We start from the raw sequence: 27,441 nt of genomic DNA, 5'->3' as shown, positions 1-27,441 counted from the left end.
CAAACACGTCAGTCGCCACCATTACGGAGCACCCGGCATCGGGTGCTTCCTAGATGTTATTACATGTTCTTTCACTTGCCCCTCACAGCACTGTTTGTGAAAAAGCACGTGCAGGGAGGCAGAGCCTTGCCCCCGGCCCGTGTCTGTGAGCGCCGCTGAGTCAGGTCTGCTCAACCCCAAGTCTGCACTCTGCATGTTACCTTGACTTACATTCAAGGCAGTACTGCAGTCCCCAGGCTCCTCACACGGTCTTCAAAGGTGCTCTGCTTCCCCATTTCTCCTCCAAGCATGAGTGCTCAATATCTTTGTCATGCTAAAGACGAGCTTCTGAAAATAACCTTGTGTGTGTGAATAGTCTGTTGCTGTCCATCCTCCATGTTTTATTCTTACACTCTGATGACTTGGTTTCTTTTGAAACGTACATTTCTGTTTCAGTGATCTCTTGTAGTCGTCTGATCCTTCTGCCCTCAGTAACGAACTCAAACTACTGTTTGCTTGTTTTGGAAAAGGTTCGGACTCTGGCCAGTGCAGGAGGGCCAGACAACTTAGTCCTCCTGGATCCTGGCAAGTACAAAGCCAAGTCCCGTTCCCCAGGGTCCCCGGCAGGGGAGGGTACCAGCTCACCTCCCAAGTGGCAGATTGGTGAGCAGGAGTTCGAAGCTCTGATGCGGATGCTCGATAATCTGGTAAGAATGTTGCTACCACCTGACGGTAAAGCTTTTGTTCTGAAAGCAGAAGCGTTTGTGTTTTTATAGCAAGTGAAATGGCGTGAAACTGTCTTCATGCAGTATCTGAGTGCCTTCACCCTCAAAAATCATGAAGAAGCACCGGGCAATATAACTTCTAACCTAAATCACGGCAAAATACAGAAGTGAGGGTTTCTTGTCTTCTTTTGTTGTTTAAAGGTAATCACACTTGGACTATGTGGGGACAAGAGCACAGAGAATGCCCTGCCCTGAAGTAGGCTCCTGGGTTGGGGTGCCTGGTGGTTCAGTCGGTTGAGTGTCCGACTCTTGATGTCAGCTCAGGTCATGATCTCCCGGTTCGTGAGTTTGAGCGCTGAGTTGGGCTCTCTGCTGACAGTGTAGAGCCCACTTAGGATTCTCTCTCTCTCTCTCTCTCTCTCTCTCTCTCTCTCTCTCTCTCAGTCCCTCCCCCACTCATGTTCTTTCTCTCTCTCAAAAATAAAAATGAAAATAACTTAAAAATAAAAGAAGTAGGCTGCTGGGTAACTTGCTCCTAGAGTAGCAGCCAGCTCGGTGCCCATCCTCCCACAAGCAAGCCATCTGGGGGTGCCTTCTACATCTGCTAGCCATGTGCTTTGTCTTTTGTTTTAATGTAAATTCTAGCTATGTGGGGCCTGATTATTATGTTTCACAGACATTTGCTGCTGATTTACTGTGTCGGGGAGACCCCTTCCTCCAAATTGCAGGGACACGGAGCCTAGCACAACACAGAAGCTGGACGCGGTGTATTAAGCATAATAAGGATGTTCTGATGTTACCGGCAGGATGTGGTCTGTGTTAGAGGGTTCAGTGAGGGATCTCATCCATTTGCAAGCATCAGGGAGAAAACTTGATGTGGATGGCACTTGGAAGTGATCTTGGAGAGCAGGTAAAATTGTGGTAGGCCGAGTTGGGAGAAGGAAGGTGTGTGCGTGACTGAAGACACTACAGTAGGTGTAGGGGGTGGGGACATGCCTTCCAGGCACTTGTCTGGTATGAGCAGGTTCTTTAAATATTTAGGTCAAGGTGTTATAAGACGTAGGACTCTGTCTCACAGAGACGTTGGGCTCTGTGCCTGCTGCGGTGTCACGCTGTTTAGATGGAATTCGGCATGACCTCAGGTGGTAGAGACACAAGGACCTGTCCCAGGAGTGTGGGATTGAGAAGCCTCCGGAAGGGCTGGAGTCCCCATGTGTTGCTGTGGCCGTGCTGGGCACCCTAGGTAGCATCTCCAGGGCCAGCGGGGTGCATTTTAGCCTAGCAGGAGAGAGTCCCGACTATTGGACCAGGTCACACAGGGGAGGGGTGGCTTCGGAAGGCGGGAAGCTTAACTTTCTTGAAGATGTTGGAACACAAAGAATTCATGGATCTGATTCAGGGGTGCTAAGTGTCCTCAGGGGCTGGATTTGATTAGTCAGGGGGGAGTGAACACAGAAAGCAGAATCTTCTATAACTTCTGAATTCATTCGCCCTGTACAGGGGGATTGCATTTACTGACCATCTACTATTGAGCCAGGAGCCATTAACAGGACACAAGGAGTTCATGACCTACCCGGGGAGGTGGACAGACAGATCCCACACGTGGCCGTGCATCTGTGATCTGGGTCCTGACAGAGCACAAGGAGAGCTGTGGAGGCAGAGACACAGGGCGTGGGCCGGGACCGGTCTCGGGAAGCAGGGGGGGGAGTGAGGCGCACTAAGAACATGGAAGAAGCAGCTGGAGTTAGGTGGCGGGGCCAGTGGTGTCCCAGGTGTCAGTACTGGGAGGCGGATACCCCCGAGGGGCCCCACGAGGCAGGGAGCGCTGGGGCACCCTGTGTCACAACCTCTCTTCTTTCCTCTGGCCGTTGCTCTGGTTTCACTGCTCTTTACTTGGAAGTCGGGTGGCAATCAGAAGAGGGGACCAAGAATCGAGAATACCAGCCCACCACGTCCTGTGTCCTCAGCGCGTTCTAGAAGGTGGAGAGAGAGAAATCAAAATCAGGCAATAACTCTTAATGTGATAGAGGAGGGAGAGAAAGGACAGAAGATGAATAAGTGAAGTGCTCACTGCAGGGGTGTTGGTATTCAGTGTCCCTGATGTGCACAGGTTGTTATTGTCATTTTGATATTAGAAGGCTGCGTAGTTTGTAAGAAATAATAATTATCATTACGGTCCATGTTTTAACTTAGCATTCTTTTTTTTTTAATGTTTATTTATTTATTTTTGAGAGAGAGCATGAGCAGGGAAGGGGCAGAGAACGAGAGAGAGAGAGAGAGAGAGAGAGAGAGAGAGAAATACCAATCAGGCTCCGTGCTGTTAGCACAGAGCCCAGTGTGGGGCTCAAACCCACAAAACCATGAGATTGTGACCTGAGCCAAAACCAAGAGTCGAATGCTTAACTGACTGAGCCATCCAGGTGCCCCTTAACTTAGCATTCTGACTAACCATATATGTTTGCCAGTAATTGAGTAGGGTAGACAATAGTTGAAGATTCTCATACTGTAAGAACTATTTTAACATACACGGAAGAAATGCTGATTGCTTCCCAAACATGATCTAATTCTAGCTTTTCAAAGAAGGAAGGAATCCATATGTGTATCTATAAGCCATACAGTAGGTGTGAGGTCCTAGTATTGCCTCTAGTTTTGGCTTGACAGCATTTAAAGGGGAAGATTAAAGAATAAAACCATACCCTCTGAGGATAAAATTTTGCAAAGTTCTGGTGGTTTATCCTTCAGTCATGGAGACTACTCAGGAGTCTTGGCTCCCTCAGCGAGAGGAAACTTGAGTTAACAAGAACTGTATTTTTCTGAAGATAGCCTTTTTACAGTGGAGCCATTATCTTTTATTGTTCCTCAACAAAGCATGCTCATCAATGGAAAAATTGCAGGGTAGACATTTACCGATCTTCTTGAGGATGGTGGTGGGAAAACAACCACTGAGGACTGCGTTTCAGAATTGTCACCACCCTTTTTTTAATGTAGTAAAGGGATGTTGGTATGCCAGTGGTCTCCCAAAGAAGAGAAGCATCCAGAAGGGAGAGAATTCCTGAATTGGGAGAAATGTGAATGATTCTAAAGCACCTCAGCAAGCAGGACACAGGCCGGGGCCCCTCTAATGTGACAGCCCTTATTCTCCTGTCCTTTATAGTGAAGGTGCTGTGAGTGACTCGGTCCAGACGTGAAACGGCGAGTCAGGAGCAAACTGAGCCAGGTCCTTGGCCTGGGGTCTCACAAGGTGGTGGCCGGGACTGGTTCCCATCAGAAGGCTCAGTGGGACAGAACCCACTTCTGAGCTCCAGACAGAATTCTGTGGACAGAATTTATTTTTCTTACCGCTGTAGGAGTCATGGCGGCTCGCTTCTTTAGAGCTAGCAATGGACAAAAGACTCAAGATGGGTGCCAGCCTCTCCTATGTAGTACATCCTGCATCACCTTTGCCAAATTCCATGGGTTAGAAGCAAGTTAGGTCCTGCCCACGCTCCAGGAGGGAGGGCGTTACAGCAGGTGGGGACCATGGTCGGGGGTGGGGGGGCACCATAGAGTCTGTCTGCCACACCCACCAGCTGCTATGCACTGGGTTGGAGGGATGGGGAACACATCCTCCTTACCTTGGAGAGATTGTCTGTGGGGATTGGCAAACAGGTTGGTCCAGCACGTGGGCTAAGTGCTATTGCAGTGATGACAGAGGTGGGAACTACTGGGGCCCAGGCCTTAAAGCCTAATAAGTGGTCATGAGGCAGAATTGAAGGTTGATCTCGAAGATTGTTACATTCAAAGAAAGAACCAGGTTTCACGAGGTGTACTTGTTTGGCCTTCCCCAAAGATTATTACGGTATCTTATCTAAACTTTATCTTAAAAGGTAAAAAAAAAAAAAAGAAAAGAAAAAGAAAAAAATTAAATACGTTGTTTAATACGATCTTTACTGTAGACAGCAGCAAGTAAGCCCATTTAAGTATTCAGTTTATTAGTATTCAGTTTAGTAACTTTTAAAAACTGGGGGCACCTCAGTGCCTCAGTTAGTTAAGTGTCTGACTCTTGATTTTGTCTCAGGTCAGATCTCATGGTTGCTGAGTTCGAGCCCCTTATTGGGCTCTGCGCTGACCGCGTGGAGCCTGCTTGGGATTCTCTCTCCCTCTGCCCCTCCCCCGTTTACACACATGCACTCATTCTCTTTCTCAAAATAAGTAAACATTAAAAAATTTTTTAAAAACTGAACACACTGTAGAACCAGTATCCAGATCAAAAAACAGTAGCACGGGGGGGCCTGGCTGGCTCAGTCGGTAGAGCATGTGACTCTTGATCTCAGGGTTATGAGTTCAAGCCCCCCGTTGGGCGTGGAGCCTATTGAAAACAACAGCAGCAGTGATGACAGAACAGCACCTCAGAATCCCCTGTACCCTTTCAGGTGCTTTTTTTTGTACTTTTAATAAGTGATGAGTGGAATAGTGTTCTTTCGCATTTGGTTTCTTTGACTCAGCATCACATTTGTGAGGTTCATCCTAATGTTGCACCTGGTGATGGAGCATTTGCTCTGAATCCGGCCCCCTAGTCCGTTGCGTGGATGCTGCAGTTTGCCCATTCTGGTGTTGCTGGCTTTGTCTAATCTGCGGTCAGGATTTTGGTGAATGTTTGTGCGTCTCTGTCGGCGTGTATCTGGGAGTGCGGAGTTGTCGCGTGTGTGCCTGTCCAGCTTTTGTTACCTACAAAATTCCACGCAATTCCCCAAAGTGAAACTGTTGTGAGATCTGGCATATTGACGGTCTTTCGTTCTCTTTGGACCCTAGGGTTACAGAACTGGCTACCCTTACCGATACCCTGCTCTGAGAGAGAAATCTAAAAAGTACAGCGATGTGGAGGTTCCTGCGAGTGTCACAGGGTACTCCTTTGCTAGTGACGGGGATCCGGGCACTGGCTCCCCTCTCAGACACAGTTTTCAGAAGCAGCAGCGAGAGAAGACAAGATGGCTGAACTCTGGCCGGGGTGACGATGCTTCTGAGGAAGGGCAGAACGGAAGCAGTCCCAAGTCGAAGACTAAGGTGTGGACGAACATTACACACGATCACGTGAAACCCTTGCTGCAGTCTCTCTCGTCCGGTGTCTGCGTGCCAAGCTGTATTACCAACTGCTTGGTCTGTGCCTACCTTACTGTTCATAGTTAGATGATGTAGAGCAAGTTGGGTAGCTGGGGCTTCGGAGGCTTTGGGAATCTAGCCTTTCTGACCTGGATTTCGAGCAAACCTTCCTCCTTAACCTTCTTTAGCCCAAACCGGACCTGCCGTATGCATTAGCTATAATTCAAGTAATACCGTCTGCTTGAAACTGCTTAAGATATGCAGCACTTCTTCAGTAACCCCCACATCACCTAACTCTGTGCGTAGCGAAAATACTAAGTAACTTACACATATTAATCTAAAAGTTGGAGCTGACATTTAATTCAAATTATGTTCAAGGAATCCTAATGCTTCATGCACGGAACGGTAGTTCAGTCATAACCTGTTATTTCAGTGTTGTCATCGCCAGACTGCAGTCTGTTCTTTAAAGGCTTCAGTGTTTTCTTAAGCAGTTTTCCCTGGTGTCTCACGGGCATTTTCCCAGCTGACCTCGTCCTTTCTTGTTGGCCTCGTTCCCTGCTTGCTGTCCCAAAGCCTCCGAATGCTCTAAGCCAGCTACCTTCTGCATGGACTGTTGCATGTGAGTAGACGGCCGTAGTGGTGAGTCCTGTGGCTCCTGCTGGGTGTGGCATGACCCAAGTGCGGCGCAGGCCATCTGCAGGCACCAGCGACAGACCCTGCGAGGCGCGCTTTGTTTCCGTAATCACAGACACGGCCCTCAAAGACACTTTGCTGTCTTGGTGCTCACGTCCTGTGAAGACCGGTCTTCACTGCCCCGTAACCCAGCCTCTGACAGTTCAGCGGCTCCTGTGCCACACAGAGGGGGCCCCTGGAGCGGCCGGGGCAGGCACGCAGGTGACCCGTGAGGTCGGATGGCCTAACACAGTGTGCCCCGAGCAAGCATGCGGGGCCTCCTGTTCCCGTAATAACAGTGTTCTTACTTTATAGATTTATTCCAAAGAAGACAGTTCTGTCTTCCCCAGGTGGTTCTGGTGCGAGAGCCTCTGTGCTCCTGAGCAGACTCGTCACGTGGAGCCCGTCTCTCCTCTCTCCTTCCGCCTCCTCCTCCTCTCCCTCTTTTCTTCTCTCCAGTTTCAGCTGTTTTGTTTTTATTTATTTTACTTGTTAAAGGGCGTGGGCCTAAAAACCACCTTCCTGCTGAGGATATATGTACATAGTGCTGAGTTGCTGTGATGAAGTTTTTCTAAGCACATGTGTAGCCTCAGCTTTGAGCTTTATTTGCTGTTGTCTTGAAACAATATGAAATCACTTTGCGTGTTTTAGTCAGTGTGCACATTGAAGGGGAGACCTTGTTCAGCACTTAAATTTGTTTCCTACTGCTCCGGAGTGTTGGGCATGCCATGCAGTGTTCCCAGGTTGGTATGTTAACTTACAGTAACCGTTGTCAAGTTTCAAACGTGTTCACGCTTCCAAGGTTATTGCTTTAATGTTTTGATTAAAACTTATTTTTAATAAAAAGCTGGAGTTATTTTTATCTGAGAAGATAACTGTCAGTGAGTACCTCACAGCTCATGCCCATCCCACACTTCCCTCCGCAGCAGCTAATAAGCATTTGCCAGTCTGTTGCTTTCTTTAAAGTCTTACGGTTTATGGCCATCTTACTGCCTCCTGAAAATACTCTCAAAGGCGTAACATTGCTGGCCTTGTTTTAATGTTCAGTGCCCACCCATGCCTCAGAATTAGAATTTGATTGAAAATCTCGTGTGTGATTGGAGATCCAAAAATAAAGACAAAATGTGAAAGGCGCGGTGTGCTGATGCTATGCACTGATATCTAAAACAGCCTTCCGATAAAAACTCATGAAGCGCTTCAAGTTTGTTTGGGATATTTTTGTAACACTCTGAAGTATTAAGTTATATAAAATATTCGACATCACCAAACCCTCCCACCAGGCAGCTACTGTATATACGTTCATGCAGCAATTTTCTTGGGTTGAAAAGCTATGCCAGCAGCACGTTCTAATGCTGTACTTTATTTTCATGCAAAACTTTGGTGATGCCCACTCTTGCCTCCCAGTCCGGTCTTTCCCTTTACCTGGGTGGCAACATCACATCGCTTTTCATGACCCTGCCATCTCATGCTTCCAGCGGCTTTGGCATTGATGACTCTCAGGGCGGTGAACCAATGTGCTCTGAGGGGTCCCCCCATGGCTAGTCCGCGGGAGTTACAGAGCGTAGCTCTGTCGTCAGCCTCTGCCGGGCCTTCTGGATGGCGTGTGCCGGTCAGTCACGACTCTGGCTTCCACCGTTACTGGTTTCTGTTTGCACACGCCCTGCCCCGATCCCACCGCTGCAGTGACAGGAGGTGTGGTCATTGGTTCATTCTCTGTGATGTTCATGCATGACCAGGTGTGAGACACGTGGGACAGATTGGATGCTGTGGCATCACGTAACCGTTGTCCCAGTTCTGACTTTTCAACTGTTCTTGATGTTTGCAGTGGACTAAAGAGGATGGACACAGAACCTCCACCTCCGCTGTCCCTAACCTGTTTGTTCCATTGAACACTAACCCCAAAGAGGTCCAGGAGATGAGGAACAAGGTACGTACTGGCTGACGTCAGCCCGTGGCAGGAACTTGTGTGCAGGCGGAGGTGGTGGCGGGTGGGACGGAGGTGGCACGTGCTCGCCCCTCGCGGAGGGCTCCCACCGCTGCAGCCGAGGCCCTCTCCTTCCACTGCTTGTGCGCCTGTGCTAACAAGCGTGGTGTGTGAGCAGCAGACAGCCTGGGGCCCCGGTTCCTGAACAGATGCTTGCTCCCATAGTGGGCAGAATCGGAAGCGACAGCCTGTTTCTGGCAAGAGCAGCCTTTGCCCCCGCGTTTCAGCGTTCATTCGCTGAGCTTTGAATGTTTGATGTGTCAGATGGAACATGAGATCCACCAGTGTTCACGGCGCCACCGTGAGAGGGGCTCGTAGGGAATGTTTCTCCTCGAGGAGTGAGTACGGTTAGAGATCGGTGCTTGCCAGAGCCATCCAGAAGGTGCAGAGAGTCCATCCCCTTGGACTTGTGAACCTCTAAACAGGCCGGCCTAGCACCACCAGACAGGCACTGTGGCCATGTGGGGCCCTGAGGGGCAGGGCAGGGCAGGGCAGGGCAGGGGTGTGGCTTGCGCGTGGCTCTGGGGCCCCAGTGCACATGCGGGGCGACTCAAGTCGTGGCGAGTCTTCTCCGTTCTGTTGATGTGTGTTTCTCCTTCCTGTGTCCTCAGATCCGAGAGCAGAACTTGCAGGACATTAAGACGGCTGGCCCCCAGTCCCAGGTTTTGTGTGGTGTAGTGATGGACAGGAGCCTTGTCCAGGTGAGAGCCCAGAGCATCTGATAGTAGTGGGTGGTGGCTCTAATGACCGGCCACTCCAAAATTATTCTTGACTTGGCAGAGAATGATGCTATGAGGTAAGTGTTCTAGGCAAGACCTACCTCTGTGAAAAATCCTCATGATGAGAAACAGCCCCCCACTTTTCCTAAAGTTGTAGACATAGCACCAAGCATGCTCACGGGCCGTGTCCTCCCCAGCCCTGCTCCGTGTAATGCATGCCTGTGTGAGGGTGGCACTCACGCCACCTGCTTTGGGACCTGGATTTGCCCTGGTTTGGCAGTGTACGGTGGAAGATGCTACGAGAGGGTGGGTTTAACGGACGTTTCTGTTCTCGTGTGTATTGCTCTCTGCAATAAAGGGCTGCTTGGGGAAAAGTGGTTACAGAGGGCACCTGTAAATGTTGCATTTACATGCCTTTCTGTAAGAGCACTGTACTTCGTGGCACATTGAAGATAATCGTGTAAGTAGTTATCTCTGAAAATTGAGTTGCCACCTGCTGCTTTAAACGCGACCCTGCAGGGTAGGTGTTTGTGCTCTGAGTTGGGGCAGCCGTGGTCCTGGTCCCGTGGTCTGTGTCTGCACGTGCACCGCCATCACTGCTGCACCGCCGTGGACGGCCTCTCTGCTGCATGCTCTCAGCCAGCTCCATCCTGTGCTCTCAGTTGCTGTTTCGAAGCCGGGCCTGGCGGGCTCTGATGACTCAGTTTACTGTTGCAGGACGCACCCCTCTCTGACTGTACGGAAACAATCGAAGGGCTCGAGCTTACAGAGCAGACCTTTAGTCCTGCTAGATCTCTGTCTTGTAGAAAGGTACTCACCGCCCTGTCCTTGACCGCCTCTCGGCACGCGCTGCCCTTCCACCTGCCCCGTCCCCACCTGTCTGCTCTTGCCGGGCACCGTCTCAGTTACCCCTGCCTCTGCGATGGACCGAGGTTCCGTTCTGCCTGTTCTGTTCTTTAATTAGAGTGTCTGGTACGAGGTTATTTTTATAATCCTCGGCATCCACGAGGCATCCACGAGGTTGGGGAGAAAGGGCCCCTCTTCACGATGCGTGGCGCATTTCTGAGGGTCTGCACGTGACTCTGGTTAGTGCATGCTTTTGGGTTTCGTTTGCCTTTTATGAGATGTCGATGGCAGAAGGCTCATACGGGCCGCCTGTGGGCAGCGGTGGCTCCCTGTGCAACCTTCCACCTTTGCTTGCTCTGCTGTGACCGCACGCGTAGTGAATGTGGCCATTGGAGGTTGTAGAATTGAAAGACAGCATTTCAGAGGAACGGAAAGTAAAACTGGACAGTTTCTATTGTTGATGACATATATTTAGTTTTTCTCCTAAAAAAAAAAATCCTAGATAATTCTTTAAAAAGTTTCACAGGGGAAAAGAGACATGGAAATTTGAAGCCAGGAGTAGTAAGCTGTGTACACGCACACGTTGATGTGGATGGCAGGTGGGAAGTCTGTGTGATGTAACCTGCCCCGTTGGAAGGAGCCCCGTGAGGGCCCTGCAGGTGTGCTGGTGTGCACAGCTCGGTGCTGACAGCAGAAAGCGGCTGCCTGCTCGGTGTTGAGTCGTAGTGACGTTTACCCTGTGTTCAGAGGAGATTTTTAGGGTGTGTCTCTTCAATTCCTACGCCTCCAGTGAGATGCCATCTCTTTGTAGTGATGTCCCAGTTGCCAGAGATCAGTACCAGGGGTTCTGTATCCTGCGTGCAACCCTCACCAATGACGAGGTTTTGCATACTTAGGGATTAATTCAGTAGGTCCGTTTCTCCTTATCCTTTGAATGTACTTTGAGCTGCCGTTCTTGGAGGGACTTCTCGGAGCAGGGGAGAAAGATGGCCTTTTTCTGCATGTTTCAGCACTTTGGGCTTTAAGCCGTTGTGGTCTTGCTAGCTCATAATTTTCTTTTCTCCGATGCGTGAAGCTGTGCTGAGTCCGTGAGCCCGGGGTGCTTACCATGCGGGGTCTCCACTGTGGCTGCCACCCTGTAGCCCTTGGGCAGAGCTGATTGACACCGTCATTGCTCTGCAGTCTCTCTGGCACTGGGTCACGCGTGGTGGCTTCTGCTTGACCTTGTTCGGGCTCTCCGGAAGGTGGGCTGGTTGGCTGTATTTCAAGTGGGCTTTTTCGGCCAGTTCCTCATCCAGCCCCAATTTTTGTTTTTGCTCCGGCATGTCAGACTCGGGTGTGTGTCACCATCACCTGTGAGTGCTTCATCACGTACAGATGTGGCCCCCCACCCCCGCCTGCCAGGAAGTCAGAGTCGCTGGGAATGGGATTCCTGGCCATTCTGGTGCCTCACCCGCTAGTCTGGGCAGCGCACTCTGGGAGTGCTGCATCCAGGTGGGGTCAGCAGGGGAAACCGCACCCAGCCCAGCCTAGAGGGTGCTCCTGTGCCTGGATTCTTGTTCCAGCTTGCATTTTCTCCAACACCCTCCTGTTGCTCACGTTTGCACCCTTGGTCTTTTTCTCATTTTTACGTTGAGAATACGACTCCATCCATGACCTTGACTGAAGTTGTTCCCACATCTTTTGTGTGAATCTCCAAACGCAGACTGCATTGCTCCCTCTACAAGGTGGCCCTGCTCTCAAGGTGGCAAGTTGAGTTTTTCTTTGACAAAGTGGAAAAAGAACTTGGTTACGTGTCCTAGTAACGTCCTCTTCCCAGTGAGGCAAATCTGTAGATACCTGCTTTCCATTTGAGAATCTGAGGAACATGTGTCTGGGGCTTAGGAAGTAGGGGCTCTGGGGAAGCCCTTCCCTTTGCTTCCACCCCTCCCTCCCTGGTGATGGCCGTTCTCTCAGGCCCTGTCGTCCTCTGCCTGAAGGAGGAGCGGCAACTTGTCAGCCGCACCCTGATGCTCTGGTTCCAGAAGGAATACTGAGCCCAGCCGAAGCCTCTCTTAACTCCACGTTGCACGTGCCAACACGGAAGCTGTGGTAACTGGCCGCCTTCTGGAGGTCACTGCAAGTGAACTGAGCTGTTAGACGTTAGCGCGAACAAGTTCATGCCGACAGCTGCCGGGGGCAGGCCGGGACCGTGCTGCCGGATTTGTGCTCTGTGCACCTGTGTGTCCTCGGGCAGAGTCCCTCTCACTTGGTGCTGTGTGGGGGGAATGGGAGGTGCCTGGGCCCACCTTGCAGTCTTACCTGGTGAACTTGGTGTCGAGCGCCCAGAAGCGCGTGGCCCGGCACTAAGAATGTAAGTTCAAATCCGAGTGGGTTTTATGGCTGAAAAGCCCGATGCTTGGAGAGGTCGGGTCACTAGCCACGTTTGTAGTCCACGCCAGGCGCCTCAGCCAAGCGCAGCAGCCGTTCCTCGGCGGCATCGGTTTTGCTTAGAGCCGCGTTCTGTGGCTGGAAGCGAGGGGAGCAGCGAGAGCCTCGGCGCGAAGAGCAGCCACTTCACATCCTGGCTTCTCAGCCCAGGCTGCTGCCCCGCAGGGGACCCGTTTTCCCTCTGCATCCCGAGCCTTGTTTCCGTCCCCCCAGATAACGCAGTTCCTCTGTCCTCCACTCCGGTCAGAGCCCAGGTCTTGGGGGCTTGGCAGCCGCTTGGCGCCTGGCTGAGGAATTTGGAGGAAGGAGGCTCCCTGCCAGCAGAGGTGGGAACCAAGGTGCCTTGAGGGTCCGGTGTCTCCGTGCGGGAAGGGCCTCGCTTGCCGCAGGTGCCTCTGTGGCAGTTGATGCTTGATATTTTATTCATTCCTTGTTCTGAACTGTTGAGTTAAATGGATTTGAACATTTCTCTCAAACCTCGTATCGCCTGGTCGCTTTGCTGGCAGTGCTAGCGGGGTGCACGTGCAGCAGGTCAAGTGCCCCAGCTTGCAGGACACCCCCACCCAGCACTTCCTGCTGTCAGCCCAGCAGCTCCTCCCGAGGACGGCACACCTGAAGCCGATGCACGGGAACGGGCTTTACCGAGAAGAGGGATTCGGTTCCCCGTCTTGAGACAGGGCAGCTTCTCAGTGAAAAGCCGGTTGACCTTGGGTCAGCCTTGGTCAGAAAGTGGGCTCCCCTTGACCACCCAGGTTGTCTTGACTCTTCAGGCTCTCTAAGCAGAGGTGGCCAATTGCCGCAGGTCCTTCCCTTCTCTTCCCTGGGTCTGCGTCCCAGAACAATCCTGGGGTGCTCTGGATGCTCTGCACCCAGCCTGCTGGACAGTCACCCCTCCATCCGGGTTTCCCTGGCTTTGCCAGGGTAGCGGGTGGCCCAGGTGTCCCCAGTCTGGCTCTGTCCCTCGTGCACATTGGTCGGCACGGCTGTGTCTGGTGTTTGCCTCTCACTGAGGAGAGTGTTGGCAAACCAGCCTGGCATCAGAATTCTGGCTTCTCCTTTTCTAGGTGGTTTTTGGAAGCTCCTGATAAGTAACGCGCACGTGTGTGAGCTCTGGCTGACTTTCGCAGTGAATGAACCCAGGGCATCTGGGGGCCAGCCAGGCTGAGCAGTGGAGTGCAGAGCTGTGCTGGGGCAGGCGAGGGTGGGCTGGACGTCATACGCCCAGGGCTGCCCTCCTGGCTCTCTCCCTCTGAGGCTTGCCTTCCCCCTACCCCCTGCCCTGCCCTGCCCTGCCCTGCCCTGGGTCTGTCTCTTCCCTGCAGACTGGGTGTGACCCGTGAGCTGCTTTCTTTCTATTTTCTTCTCTTTTCTACATGTTCCTACTTCTCCAGATTCCTCAGACAAATACTGATATTTTGGGACTTTAAAACAATTTCTTGGGATCCGTTTTCGGGAGCTGGTTGTAAGCTAAATACGTAGTCAAAAGGACAGAACTTACCTGTGAACTTAGTAAAGTCAGTCTCTGAGCACACCTTCCCTGACCATCGGAACCCTTGACGTTTTCTGCTGTCGTGAGGGGGGGCAGTTGACTTCAAAAGTCCACTCTTCCGTCCTGCCTGTCACTGTGGAGACGGCATTCTCCTGGAGGTGCCCGCTCTGTGCTGTCCGTCTGCACCTCATTGCTTTTGCTTCTGAAACCTGAAGGACTCTCCTGTGATTTTTTTTCCTCCTGGTACATTTGTTTTGTGGCATTTAAATTGTGTTTCTCTGTCTCCTACCACTGGAGGCCGCAGCCCGGCCTCTGCCTCAGGGCCCAGGGCGATTCCTAGGCCCCGTCTCAGGGATGCGTGCGTGTGCGTGTGTGTGTGGGTGCGGGTGTGGGTGTGGGTGTGTGCGCGTGCACTCTTGGAAACCCGCCCGCCCCGCCCCGCCTGCAGCCTTGCCCGGGATGGGGGAGAGTCCCCTCTGGCAGGGCTCCCACCGACGTGGCGTCCCTCTTTGTCTGCAGGGGGAGCTGGTGACGGCTTCCAAGGCCATCATTGAGAAGGAGTACCAGCCCCACGTCATTGTGAGCACCGCGGGCCCCAACCCCTTCAGCACGCTCACCGACCGGGAGCTGGAAGAGTACCGTAGGGAGGTGCAGCGGAAGCAGAAGGGCCCTGGAGGTGAGCATGCGTGTGCGCGAGTCCTGGGCGAGTCCTGGGCATGCTGGCGCAGGCCACACGGGCTGTCCCCGAAGCAAGAGAAAGCGCTGTGCCCGCTCCTCTGTGCCAGGTGTTAACGGTGGGCGATAAGGTCAGTGACTCGCGTGAAAGAGCAGCCTTGGGTCTGGTTAGTTCAGAACGTCACTGAGCGCACGTTTCCCAGTCCCGAAGGAATTAGACCATGAGACACACTTGTGAGTGTGCATGGTGCCTGTGCAAGACAACGCGTCGGAGAGCTGAACTTCCCTCCTGCACAAACCTGGAGGGTCTTCCTGCACAGGTGTGCTGGCAGGCCCACGGCCCAGCGTGCGGCCTGCTCTGGGTCCCAGACCCAGTGGGGAGTGTGGCCCTTTTCTGGTGTGGCCCTTTCTCTTGGTAACTCGCTGACGCAGGAGGTCATATTTTATGTTTTTGTAAAATACGATGGGACTATTTGCAGCAAATGAAAATAAATGGTTCTAAGAACCAGAACCTCACGGAGCAGGTTGTTTTCAACTTTAGGTTTTGAAAAGTAGATCCAAGAATTTTGAGAATGCCAGAGGTGAGCCTCCCCCTGCCTCTACCAGGAAGGCTCCAGTGGGTCTGCATCACTTTCCCCAGGCAGTCTTGGTTGAGACCAGCAGACCCTGGGCACAGATGTCCCCCCGCCCTCCCCGCCCAGGAGGTTCATGCTGCCGTCCTCAGGGCCTTAAGTTCTAATCCTGGTCTTTGTAGGGACCACACTTCCTCCTTGGCTCAGCCCCTAGGAATCTGCCTTTAGGAATGGAAGTCCCACAAGTGTTCCATGGCCCTGGGTCTGTGGGGGATTGACCGGGAACTACTCCTGAGTCTCTGAGTACTGCTCCCGAGTCTCTGATTTGCCCCGATTTAGGTTTTTCTGGTCTTGTTTTAGACTAAATAATACATTACATAGCTGCTATTGGAATTTGGGTCATGCAAAAAACTGTCGTTTTCCGTCTGTGTCACTTTGTTAGGTGTGCGTTAAAATTAAGACTTAGTGCATGTCGAATCGGAGTGAGCCCAGTCTTCCCGTCACACCAAGCTCTGTGTCTCTGATCGTCACCCTTGCATGTACGCACAGCCCCGCCGAGAGCTCTCTGTGCTGTCACCATAAGTCCCTGCCTCAGATTAGAGCCCTGGGGGTGGTGCGTGGGCCGGCCCCGATTCCAGAGCACACACCTGCGTCTGACCCTGGGCCCCTCCGGTGTCGGGGGGCCCGGATTACAAGATGTTGTTTTTTTCCCCCTTACGTTTATTTATTATTGAGAGACAGAGACAGAGAGAGACAGAGCATGAGCAGGGGAGGGACAGATAGAGGGAGACACAGAATCCGAAGCAGGCTCCAGGCTCTGAGCTGTCAGCACAGAGCCTGACGTGGGGCTTGAACTCACAAACCGCAAGATCATGACCTGAGGGAGCCTAAGTTGGACGCTCAATCAACTGAGCCACCCAGGCACCCCTCAAGATGTTTTTTTGAGTCAAACCACGAGACATACAGGAGTTTTCCCTGTACACGAGGCTCCATGACGAGGGACGTTCCAGCAGTTGAGTGGACAGGACAGCTGTGTCCGTGTTCTGTGACCACAGAGCTGTCAGCAGTGGGAGTGCCAGTGGGGGCGTGCTGCCAGGAGACCCCTGCCCGGCACTGCTGCTGGCCCTTGGCATGGGGGCGGGGGACAGGTGTTGGGTGCCATAGGTCAGCACTTCTGGCAGGAGGAAGGAAAGCCTCAGGGCTCTGGCACCTTCTTCTGGTTGAGGGAACTTGTAGGAGAGGCGAAGGCCTTTGTTTATAGAACTCGGGCTTCAGGAAGGTGGGTTGGCATCTCTTTGAGATCAGAGGCCCTAATGATTGTAGCTGCTTGTTCAAAATATGGGACCTAGTGATGCTAAGCATTAATATGAAAAGTGTAAGTGAGATAAGGAGATTTAGGGAATTAAGATAATATTAGTATGTATTTTTCCCTAAATGAGAAGTAGGCTTGAAATTTCCTAGATCTCCGTTCGGTCCTAGTACCTGTAATTTTTCCTCTGGTCCTTATCAGTGATTTTATTTCAGAAAATAAAAATACACTTTATCAGCTGCCAGGTTTAAATTATTGGTAGAAAATGTTCTACATAGAAAATGAAAACCCACGTAATTCTCATGTTCCATCCCTTGAGGAGGTGAGCAGGGTGAGGGTGCTTGGGACCCTGGGCTGCTAGCTCAGCAGTGGGGAGGCTGGACAGTGAGGACGTGGGGAGGGGCTCCTCCCTGGAGGACAGATGAGGACAGGCCGGGGGCCTCCAGTCGGTGTGCCACAGAGTCAGCTCTGGCGGATTCTCTCTGGCCTAAGAGTAGAAATTAATTTTGTTTCCAAAGTGGTTGAATCTTTCTGAAATTCAGATGCACAGTCATAGTGGGCTTTCTTTGTCCTGGAGAGGTGAAGACGGTGTGGTCGTGAGCCCTCCCAGTCTCCTGGATGCAGCCAGATGGGCTGGGCAGGGAGGGCAGGGGCTGCCTGCCTTGGAGGAGGGTGAAGGCTCACGAAGTCTGAAGCTCTTTGCCACGTGCTTCTCTGTGTGTCTGCCTGCAGAGATTCTGGACGAGAGCAGAGAAGAGAAGGAGAAGAGTCCTCCAGAACACCCTGCTGCCCCCCACACCCCCCCCAGCACCCCCGTCAAGCTTGAGGAAGGTGAGCTCTGGCTGCCCGCTGTGGGAGGGCGCGTGGCCTTCTGGGGTCCGGCGTTGGCCGGGAGGGGTGGGCCTCGCGTTTTTGTCCCGTGGGGGGAGAGCAGCCGGGTGTGCAGTAGAGGGACTGAGTGACGAGAAAGCGCTTTTGCATGGAAAGCCGCCCACCACGTGGTTCTGAACCGGCCCTCCTTGCTGGCGCTGGCCTTGGTAACTCAAGGACAAACGGATTGTTAGTGAGATGTCAGAACCAGGCGGGAAAGGTTTCGGGGGTTGGATCCCGCCTTCGTTACGATGTCCGTTTCGCCCACTGCTTACGCAGTCCTTAGACCTTCCTGTGTTCAGATCGCTCCTCTGGAAACGTCTTCCATCATGTCTGAGCCGTGGTACCTCGTTGGACCTGCCGTAGTAATTGGTCCGTGCGAGTGCAGGCCTCCATTGGCCTCTCGGACTGCCCACTGCGTGTCTGTGGCGTGTGGCCCCCGTGTCTGTCCCTCGGTCTTCTGTGTCGTGCTGCCCGTGCCTGTTGGGAGCCTGTGGCTCACCTTCCCCCCGTTCCTTGTCCACAAGAATGGCTCAGCCATCCTTCTGTAACCCGGCGGCTGTGACTGAATGCCTAGATTCTCTCCCTGTGCTTTTCTCTTCCTGTGGCTGCGTCACAAGCAGGAGGTGGATGTGCTAAAGAGTACCTGTTACCATAGTAAGTACCGCCCGTCCGGCCCTCTGCTGTTTAACCAGCATCCCCTGTGCTTTGCTTCATGCTCCTGCTTCTTTGTTGCTTACTCAGTTTTGTTTTCTGTTTACTCAAAATAAAAATAGAGGGCCCCCCTCCCCCTTTCTCACACCCAGTTCCTCCATCCCAGGCAGTGGCATCTTGGCAGGGACTCGGTCACCAGAGAGCTGGGTGGTGGCAGCCTGTCCCTGGGGCCCCTGGACTGAGGGCCCTGCTCAGGGAGCCCTGGGCCTTGGAAGCTCCGCAGCGATCATGTTGGCCGGATCAGCCTGTGATTGCTCTGGGCGGGAGGTTTCGCCGTTTGGATCGGAAGTACGTCTGGACTAGGTTCAGACAGCTTAGGGGTCGCATGTGTTTGGATCTTTGCTTAAGTTCAGATGGGGCAGAAGAGCTACATTTGGCACTGGTTTTTTAATGTGACATTGGCCACACGATGAAAGTCCCCGGAGGCACCCACAGGCGACCTCTGCATGCTTTGCAGAGTGAATCCCGACCTCCTCCTGCCCTAGCCAAGTAAGGACATTTCATTATCCTGGGACAGAAGGTGGCTAAGGGCAGGGACAGGGTAGCTCCAGCCTCCCAGAGCCGAAGTGCTAAGCGTTTGGGGCCCGGAGCCTCCTGTGCCGGCCGCACCTCACCGACACTCAGCTCGGGGCCCCTCCTGACTTCAGCTCCATTTCTCCGTACTAGACGGTTTGCTGTTGCCTAAGCAGCAAGTTGCTTGTAACTCTATTGGCTGTTTTTAAGTATCTACAAAACTGGTTTGGGGATTAGATCCCGCCTTCGTTACGATGTCCATTTTGCCCACCGCTTACACAGTCCTCAGACCTTCCTGTGCTCAGATCACTCCTCTGGAAATGTCAGAGGAGTCTGTATAGAAATCTGGTGATGGGGACCTTCGCTAGAAGCACACCCTCAGACCAGTTATGCTGTACCTATTTACATTTCCACGTTCAACTTGTGAAGATGGCCTGATGTTTTGCCCCTAGCTCTTAACCTCATAATTCATTTCTTTTCTTTGATTCTCCAGCCTAAAATGGCTTTATTTCGTTTGATGCTGATATATGGGGTCTGGAGTTAACCATGATTTTCTGTGGTTTTCTTCTTGGGGGAGACCAGGTGTTGTGGGCTGAAATTGAGGCTTAATTTCAGGACTACTGATAATGTGCCCTTAGGGTTCTAGAATAAACTTCTGTTCAAGTGCTAACGCAGAGCACTGTCCTGCTGAAATGCTCCCGACTTGCCCACCTCGCTCTCTCTGACCGGGGACCAAGGCCCTGTCCGTGAGCGCCCTGTCCACGAGGAGGAGCTGAAAACAGCCCTGAGATTGTGCCTACGTCTTGTTCTCTGAGCTCCCCCAGGCCCTGAAGTAGAGCACACCTCACTTAGAGTGTCAGTCGGGTGTCGGTAGAGCCCCTGCGTCCAGGTGGGCTCCGTGCGGGGCGCTGCCCCCTCCCCCCTCGGGGCCGCCCCGCCAAGGTCTGGCAGCCATTCTCCAGCCCCGTGTCTCCTACCCCACCCGCCAGACCTGCCGCAGGAGCCCGCCTCCAGAGAGGACAGTGACGCTGCCACCTTCAAGCCGACTCTCCCCGACCTGTCCCCTGATGAGCCTTCAGAAGCGCTCGGCTTCCCGACATTGGAGGAGGAGGAGGAGGAGGAAGAGGAGGAGGGGCTCTGTGAGGCCCGCGAGCCCCCCAGCCCCACCAGGTCCCCCTTGGTGGCCAGCCCCGAGCCAGCCTCCGCCCGGGCGGCTGAAGAGGCCGCCTCCCCAGCTGCCGAGGACCCTGGCAGCGACGGGTCTCCGGGCAAGTCCCCTTCCAAAAAGAAGAAGAAATTCCGCACCCCCTCCTTTCTGAAGAAGAGCAAGAAGAGGAGTGACTCCTGAAGACCCCGTCCTGCACCAGCTGACGCCACCAGACCGTCCCCGATCGCGTCTCGTGTCCTGTCTTCCCGTGTAGTGGAATGCAAAAAGCCCAGCCCTCCATGTAGCTAGAGCTCCCCTCCCGGCCTGAATAGACCCCCACGTCCACCGGTGCTCGCCTTGCGTGTGTGCGCAGCGGTCCCCCCCCCCCCTCCCCGGCCCGCAGCCTCAGGTTCTGGGGGAGACGAATCCACGTCCCTCCCATCTGTCTGCCCCTTGGTGACACCCTCTCCCCTGGCGGTGAGAAGTCCTGGTCCTGGCCAGACGGTCGGAGGCCCTGCCGGCTCTGGCCTTGACCGCTCTCTCCTTCTGTTGTGAGGTGACCCGTGCTGTGTGCTAGGCTCCCCTTCACCCCCAGGTCTCGGGTGACTGAATCAGACTTGTAGTCTCCTGCTGGCGTTACCTGCTGGGTGAGTGATCTCACTCTGTGGACACAAAGCCTCAGTCCTGTGAAAACACTCACGTGCCCGCCAACGGCCCAGGGCATAATAACAGCCTTTGAGAGGCGAGTTTGGGCTGAGCCGGAAACCCCAACAGCAAAGGGGACCTGTGTCTGCCCAGCACAAGCTATGTGTGGTCTGATTACCCTGAGGCCAGAAACAGGTTCAGGGGCTCCCCGTTTCTCACTGGGGTCTCTGGGTTCCTGTCATGGGGAAGATACGTCAAGACAGGGGAAGAGTCCTTTCTAGAATTTTTTTTCAGCAGGTTTGCAATTTACCCTACGTTTTTTACCGTGAACAGGCCTCTTTTTAGTAAGTTTTTTCTCTGCTCCCTCGTCTAGGGGACGTTTTGGACCGAGAAGGGGTCTTCTCTTACCTTTAACTCTGCCTTGAAGACCCCCTGGTTTTGGTAAAAGGCGCAAGGTACCAGACCCAGTGGTCCCTCCCTCACTGCTTACACCAGCCACTTATGAGCCGTGACTTGCTCTCCTTGTTCGGCATCGTGAAGTTTCACTTAACTCAGACCCCTGGGAAACCACATGAAGCTGCTTAGCGGGACTAGTGGGTGACCCATTCCAGGAGCTGCCCCGGTGCCAGCCTGACCAGGCACCGGCAGGCCTCCTCCCCGGGCGGACCCACGCTCCTGACACCAAGGCAGGACCTGAGGCTGGCTGCATGGCGCTGACCACTGCTTCGAGCTTGCTGGCGACTTGCTTTTCTCCTGTGTGTCACTTCGTTGCCATGGTGGCGTCCAGGCGCTGAGCCCTCAGCCCGTACTTCAGTTGACCCCGGACTCTTTACCCCTTCCTTTTGGCCCTCACATGCAATGACTTTTATTTCACTTTTGTAGTTTATTTTAACTCTTTGTATTACAACATGAAGTCTAGTCGCATATATGGGTACAGGCTTGGGAGGATGGGTCCTCTGTCCTCCACTGTAACGTGTTTTACTCACAAATAAAATTCTTTAAGCAGTTTCCTTGTCTAAATTTCGGAAGCAGTTTGGCATTTTTTTCCCCCTTGGTTCAAGATAGGACTTCCAGAAGTCTGTCTTGAGATCCCAAGTGTTTATTTCTTGATTGGACACTGTTGCTCTGCACCAGGAAGGCCCCTAGAACCCAGACTCGCCTTGCCCGGCGTGCCAGCCTGCTCTTGGGCCCGAGAGCCTGACGCCCCTACAGTCCGAACAGATGCGCAGGGATGGGATGGTGATGGGAAGAGCCCAGCACAGGGCTCCCTCCTCCCTGGGTGGCCAGGGTGCAGGGCACAGCTCACGTGGGCCCTAGCGGGTGTGGGCTCCCATCGTGGCGGGCCCTGTGTCACCCTTTCTGTCCTCCCTGTTGTGCAGAATGGTCGCGGGCCCCGGACGAGCCTTGGACTTTTCTGCTCAGTGCAGGCGTAAGAGCTTCTGGTGCTCGGGGGTCTCCCAGGTGGGGGGTAGTGAGGCACAGCCGTGTGCTGGCGAAAGGCACTTGGTATAAAATAGCTGCTTTATTTTGTCATTTGGAGGCGTGGCTGACACCGTGTGTCTGAGAGAAAAGTGAACACAAAACCTGAAAGGTGTTGGGGAAGTCCCTGCTCCCAGCACGACGGGCAGGACTGCCCAGGCGCGCGTACCACGGAGCTGCTGGAGTGTCTAGCAGGGGCCAGGGCTGGGCCCCAGGGGGAGGAGGGGAGAGGTCCCGTTCCCTCCCCCCCACCCCTTCCCCAGCTTGGGGCGGGGCTAGCTCCACTACTCGGCCTTGGGTGCCATGCGGGCTGGAGGCCTCAGGTTGCGCAGGAGCAGGAAAGGGAGCAGGAAGAGGCCTGAGCACACCGTGAAGCAGACCCTGGCCCCGGCCAGCCAGTACACTGTGGAGAGACAGCCCGAGAGGTGATGCGGGCCCTCCCTCCCCGCTGCGCCTCCACCCCGGGGATGGCAGGACCACGGCAGGAACCGACGGGGCGGCAGGGGAAGGCGGATGGCAGGGCCGCGTGGCCTCCCCCTGGCCTTGCCTCCCAGGGGCACAAGCGTGCCTGGAATGCTATCCCAGGGCCCTTACCTGAGGCAGCCACCATGGGTCCCACTGCCCTGGCCAGGGCGCCCAGGCTCCGAAGTGTGCCCATGATCGTGCCCTTCTGCCTGGGCAAGCCTTTGGGGGAGGGGGGGGGAGGAAGCCGTCGGGTGCTTGCTGGTCTCCTCCCACCTGGGGGGCCTCGGGCAAAGAAAGGCTCCTTACCATAGTCAGCGACCACGGAGGACAAGCAGGGCACCACAACGGCAGCGGCTGCCAGGGGACACCAGTAAGGTGGCAGGCAGCCTCCAGGTGATGCCTGGAGGGCTGTGACCCGGGATCCCTGGCCACCGGCTCCCTACCGTTCCCACCCTGGCCCCGGGAGGACCCCCTCACCGAAGGAGTAGAGCAGCAGCCCCAGGCCCAGCGCGGGCAGCGTGAGCCCCCAGCCAATGAGGAGGAAGGCAGGCACCAGCAGCAAGATGGCCTGCGACGGGGGGGGGGGGGGGGGGGGGGGCATGGCAGCACTCAGGACCCACCCCTGCCGCTTCCAGCGGGACTCGCGACAGGGCCTGCCTCCCACTCGCCCGGGGGAGCCTCGTACCCGCTTCACCGCGGCAATCTCGCTGCCAGGGCTGATCTTCCGGGCGTAGGCGCCCTGCACGGTGGCCATGGTGAGGCCGATGAAGAAAAACATCTTCCCTTGCTGCAGGCTGGGAGCGGGGGAGCCGTTAGTGCCTTGGTCTGACCGCCCTGCTCCCGCCAGCCACGCCGGAGCCTGGGAGCCCACAGCTTCTCCTGGGCCTCAGCCAGCGCCTGCCCCAGGGATGGGCCAGGGTGGGCGTCACTGAAGCGGGGAAGACAGGCTGGCGCCGCTACCTGCTGAACTGGAAGCGCTGATGAGCGAGGAAGCTCAGGGTGAACTCGAGACCCGAGAACAGGAAGAGGTAGAGGAAGTACACCAGACCCAGGCGGCGAAGGTGACGGATCCCTGGGGAGCACGGAGAGCGTCTGTAGGGGCCAGCAGCCCGAAGACGCGACAGTCCTGCACTCGTGATGGGGGTGCCTTCTTACCGTCTCCAGCGGGTGGGTCCTGGCCACGGGCCACGGCCGAGAAACGGAGCAGGGCCACGGGGCTGAGCAGGTCTGCCGCGGCCTGGAACCCCGGGCCGATAGAGGATGCCTGGGGAGGGGGTGGGACTGGAGAGGCCGGCCAGGCAGCTGGGGAGGGCCATGACCTGAACCTGGCCTGGCCTCTGGTCCAGATGCCCGGCCCAAGAGGCAGGGGTCCCCGGAGGCACTGTGGCCCCAAGAGCCCCTGTGCAGGAGGAGAGGCCAGCCCAGCATTCTTGGCCAGCCCCACGTGCCCACAGAACTGAGCCCCTGCCCTGGGGCTCGGCAGCAGGTTCTGGGACCCACCTTACCCGCTTCTCCGCAGGCAGCGTCTCCGGCAGGAAGCAGAAAATAAACAACAGGTCGGAGGCAGCAAAGAGCAAAGCCAGCCAGGGTACCATCTCCGCTGGCAGGAAGGCGCCAAGCATGGGGCCCAGCGTGAAGGCCAGCGAGAAGGCCACTCCAATGACTGCCTGGGGAGAAGGCCGCCTGAGCCGGGATGGGAGACCCCAGGCAAGGAATCCCAGCCTCCTCGCCCCGTAGCGCGCACGCACCATGCCTCGGCTGCGGGCGGAAGGTGAGGCCAGGTCGGCTACGATGGCTGTGGAGAGGCTGACGTTTCCCTTGCTGATGCCCCCAATCACCCTGGAGGCCAGGAAGGCGGCGAAGCTCTTTGAGGCCGCCCACACGGCATACGAGGTGGCCAGACCTGCCTGTCCCCGGGGCAGGTGTGGTCACTTGAGGCCAGGAGGGGCCCAGAGTTGGGCTGACAAACCCAGGTAACACCGCTGGGACCCGGCCCTGTCTGTTCTGGAGCACTCAAGGTCCGTCTGTGTTCCCGATGTCCCCCAGCAGACAGGGAGCGGCTCTGGGAAAGCCTGCCTTAGCCACAGGAGCCAGCACCCAAAGCAGCACACCCAGGGGGCAGCGAGGGCCGCTGCCGGGTGGGTGAGAGGTGGGCACCCGTACCAGAGACAGCAGCATCACCGGGCGCCTCCCGAGACAGTCTGAGACAGCCCCCGTGACTGGTGCCAAGAGGAACTGCAGGAAGGAGAAGACTGAGCCTATCAGACCTGAAAGAGACAGACGTTTGGGTTACACGACTCGGTCTGTCCTCATGGGTCTGGTGATGCTGGGTGGGCCCCACCAGGAGCGGACACTGCACACGGGAAGGGGGCAGACAGTGCCCAGCAGCAGGAAAGTGGGGACAAGGACCCCAGCGTGGGACTTGGGGCCGTACCTCCAAACAGGACACTGTTGTACCTCTTCTCCGCTGGCATCCTGATGGCTGCGGCAAACCAGTCCACGCCTCGTTGCCAGGAGCCATAGAGGGGATCCTGGGGAACAAGGAAGTGTGACAGGGGCTGGGGGAGTCCCTGATGGGCTTTGGGGCAGTGGGCGGCCGTCGTGGGAGTCGGGGGGCCTCCAGACATGGGGGAGGGCTCACGTGGGCACGGCCATGGCTCTCCAGCAGCCCTGGCAGCAGAGGCAACAGCAGAGTGAAGGCCAGGAGGTCCAGCAGGAGGCCGAGGAAGACCACGGTGATCACACGGGGCTCTGACAAGGGCTGTTGGCGGATGGGTGGGCGCGGGGTGCAGCTCCCTCCTGCTCCCCAGCCCATGGTGGGGGCCGCTCCAATCCCGCCTGGCTGACAGTGTGGCAGGTCTGCATGAGGGCACCTCTGGGTACCCCAGAGCCAGAGACCTATCCTGGACCGGGGAGGAAACAGAGTTCCCCAGCCCTCACCATGCCCCCGACCACTAACAGCTAGCAAGCACCCTAAAGGGAGTGCCTGCCCGCCTCCCTAAGGGCCCCTCAGTGCGCCCTCTCCCCTATGCCAGGCAGCAGGAAAGTCAGGCTGCTGGGTTGCGCAAAGAAGCCGCAGCCACCGATGCCAACCGTCCCAAGGGGCCGAGTTGGGGGCATCGGGGCCCCGGCCTACTCCATGCAGCCGCTCCAGGTCGTCTTGCAGAGTGGCTGGGGAAACTGAGGCCCGGGCGGAGGGCAGCCCCGGCGGTGTCCCCGTGCCCCTGAATCCCGGCCCCCAGCCCCCATCCCCCAGGAACCCGGACCCCGACCTCCCCCATCACCCTCCTCGCCCCGCCCCGCCCCGCCCGGAATCCCGGACCCCGACCCCCGCCCTGGCTCGCATCCTGGGCGGGGCAGTGGGGCGCGCACGGACGCGGGAGCAGCCCCCCCCTGCACCTGCCGCGGCCGCGCGCTCAGGGATGACGGACGGTCGGACACACGAACTGATGGACGGATGCGGAATGCACGGCGGGCACACTGCCGGGGGCGGGCGCGCGCCGGCCACGCCTCCTCCCGCCCCGGACGTGGGCGCCGGCGCGCTTCCTCTTCCGGCCGGCAGGCCGAGAGCGGGCGGGTCGGGAGGGGCCGGCGCGCCTTCCCGCCGCTCACCGGCTCGTGCCGGCGCGGGTGTCCCCGCCGTGACCGCGCACGCCAGTGTCTCGGCGGCTCTGCGCGTTGTGCCGAGCCCGGGACCCCGGGACAGGCGGCCGGGGAAGGGGACCCGCGGGAGCCACAGCGTCCAGCCGGCAGCGCGCTGGCCTCTCCTGCCACCAGCCTGACCCAGGTCGGCGGACGCCCACACCTCCTCACCACCTCCACCCACATGCCCTCCAGGATTCGTCTGACTGGCCGACCCGAACCAGAAAGTAACGGGAAGTTCTGGAAATGAGGTTCGGCTTCCAAGTTGACGCGCGTCCACAGCCCACCCCTTGTCAACTTGGCATTCCTACCCCCTCTTTACGCCGTAGTAAACTCCCAAGTAAAGATAGCAGCAGTCCCACCGCCCGGTAATAGGCGCAAGGAGTCCACCTCCAGCCAAGAAGAAAGCCGTTAGCACTTTCTCCAAAGGATACGTTCGGGTCATGTTCATTTTTCCCAGCTGGGCCACGGGGGAGGGGCAGGAGGTACGAGTTGGAAATAGTGTCTCAGAAGGCTCGGAGCAGCCCTCGGTTCTGCCCCTGGCAGGCTGGTCCTAGCTGGGTTTCATCCCTTCTTCCAGAATCCCTGCAGGAAGAGGCAGGGCTGGGCTGGGCCAGATACACAGATCCTGACATTTCCAAGAATTACATGTCCAGGGGGTTTGGGGAGAGGCCCGGGGGGCGGGGGGAGCAGAGTGATAGCGCGATCCAAAGCTGGGGCTTTAGGGCTTGTTGCTGGCCCGGTCCAGCCTCGTGGGACTGAAGAGGAGGACGTCGGGCTGAGGCCCGGGTGCACGAGATCCCGGGGCTGAACGACAGCTGGCCAGGCCTGCACATCGAGGAGGTGACGCCAGCCTGCTCCGTGCCTGTGACAGCTGCCGGGGCCTCCTGGCTTTGTGGAGCCACACAGCTGGCGAGCCGGTCTCTGGCGACCCCGGGGAGGCTGGCCGAGTGCTCCTGCCTCATTCCCAAGGCTGCTCTCTGTAGTCGGGGCTTGAGCCCTACGTGCTCCGGGGGCGTCCTGGCCCCGGACTCCGCGTAGAGTTCCAGCACCACCCGATTTGTCCAAAAGCAAACTGCCAATTCTCCCCACCAACCAACCTCCTCTTTCCCACCACACTTAGGCCGTCCTGCCAGCCACTCCCTGAGTCCCCCACCTCCCCCTGGCCAGTCCTCAAATCTGTGGTTTTTGCCACGGCCGACCGTGTGACCTCAGGGACTGGTGTCTCAGTGCAGGTCCCAGGGCCACCTCGCAGGACTGGCTGCTGTGACCACAAGCTGTGTGACACTGGCCTCCAGCGCCGGCCTGTGGGAGGCAAGGCCTCAGCGCCGGGCCCCGTATCACCTGCCAGGTACACCGATTTCTGTACAGGAGCCAAATATCTGTGGTCGTCCCAACACGAAGCTGGCCGGGATCCCCTCAGTCCCAAACCCTGTGATTCAGCGAGGCCTGTCCGGACGACGGAGGAGTCCGTCCCGGCCGGTTGG

The 27,441-nt window shown here is 56.0% G+C and overlaps 2 protein-coding genes across 29 annotated transcripts in view; one reads left to right on the top strand and one right to left on the bottom strand.

Moving 5' to 3' along the window:
* The window catches only part of ADD1 (adducin 1), an 89,098-nt gene extending 67,710 nt beyond the window's left edge, over window positions 1-21,388 (top strand). For 2 of the 10 annotated variants that reach the window (XM_045056901.1, XM_045056902.1), the window contains exons 9-16: window positions 510-686; window positions 5,496-5,840; window positions 8,281-8,382; window positions 9,051-9,140; window positions 9,876-9,968; window positions 14,443-14,599; window positions 17,212-17,310; window positions 19,566-21,388. In XM_045056901.1, coding sequence (XP_044912836.1) covers window positions 510-686; window positions 5,496-5,840; window positions 8,281-8,382; window positions 9,051-9,140; window positions 9,876-9,968; window positions 14,443-14,599; window positions 17,212-17,310; window positions 19,566-19,924 — 1,422 coding nt within the window. In that variant the 3' untranslated portion in view covers window positions 19,925-21,388. Of the gene's footprint in view, window positions 1-509; window positions 687-5,495; window positions 5,841-8,280; window positions 8,383-9,050; window positions 9,141-9,875; window positions 9,969-14,442; window positions 14,600-17,211; window positions 17,311-17,972; window positions 18,008-19,565 lie in introns of those variants that run through there. The other 8 variants (XM_045056905.1, XM_023253494.2, XM_045056906.1 and 5 more) reach the window with 8 other exon arrangements.
* Window positions 21,237-27,343, bottom strand: MFSD10 (major facilitator superfamily domain containing 10). 19 transcript variants are annotated; one of them, XM_045056918.1, is made up of 13 exons: window positions 25,712-27,343; window positions 24,954-25,215; window positions 24,747-24,843; window positions 24,476-24,579; window positions 24,061-24,219; window positions 23,813-23,979; window positions 23,468-23,576; window positions 23,273-23,384; window positions 22,998-23,106; window positions 22,790-22,880; window positions 22,619-22,666; window positions 22,442-22,531; window positions 21,871-21,928 (listed from the first exon to the last, which is right to left on the bottom strand). In XM_045056918.1, exons 1-13 carry the CDS (start codon window positions 26,138-26,140, stop codon window positions 21,891-21,893), a joined length of 1,815 nt encoding a protein of 604 aa, XP_044912853.1. In that variant the 5' UTR covers window positions 26,141-27,343; the 3' UTR covers window positions 21,871-21,890. The 19 variants fall into 19 exon arrangements, 17 of the variants coding, with proteins under 17 accessions (XP_044912848.1, XP_044912853.1, XP_044912851.1 ...); XR_006597358.1 differs by having other exon boundaries at window positions 23,818-23,979; XM_045056917.1 differs by lacking the exon at window positions 21,871-21,928 and adding an exon at window positions 21,990-22,250.
* Window positions 27,344-27,441: the final 98 nt, after the last annotated feature.

The sequence above is a fragment of the Felis catus genome, chromosome B1, assembly GCF_018350175.1.
Source record: "Felis catus isolate Fca126 chromosome B1, F.catus_Fca126_mat1.0, whole genome shotgun sequence".
NCBI classification, from domain to species: Eukaryota; Metazoa; Chordata; class Mammalia; order Carnivora; family Felidae; genus Felis; species Felis catus.
This window is presented reverse-complemented; position numbering and strand designations above follow the sequence as displayed.

Bases quoted from the DNA above. Each gene is read 5' to 3' on its own strand.
- MFSD10 (XM_023253505.2), bottom strand. From the start codon at position 26,140: ATGTGGGTGGAGGTGGTGAGGAGGTGTGGGCGTCCGCCGACCTGGGTC. The intron at 24,580-24,746 runs GTACGGCCCCAA...TGTCTCTTTCAG, and splicing joins CAACAGTGTCCTGTTTGGAG to GTCTGATAGGCTCAGTCTTC. The intron at 23,577-23,817 runs GTAAGGTGGGTC...CCCCCTCCCCAG, and splicing joins CGCTGCCTGCGGAGAAGCGG to GCATCCTCTATCGGCCCGGG.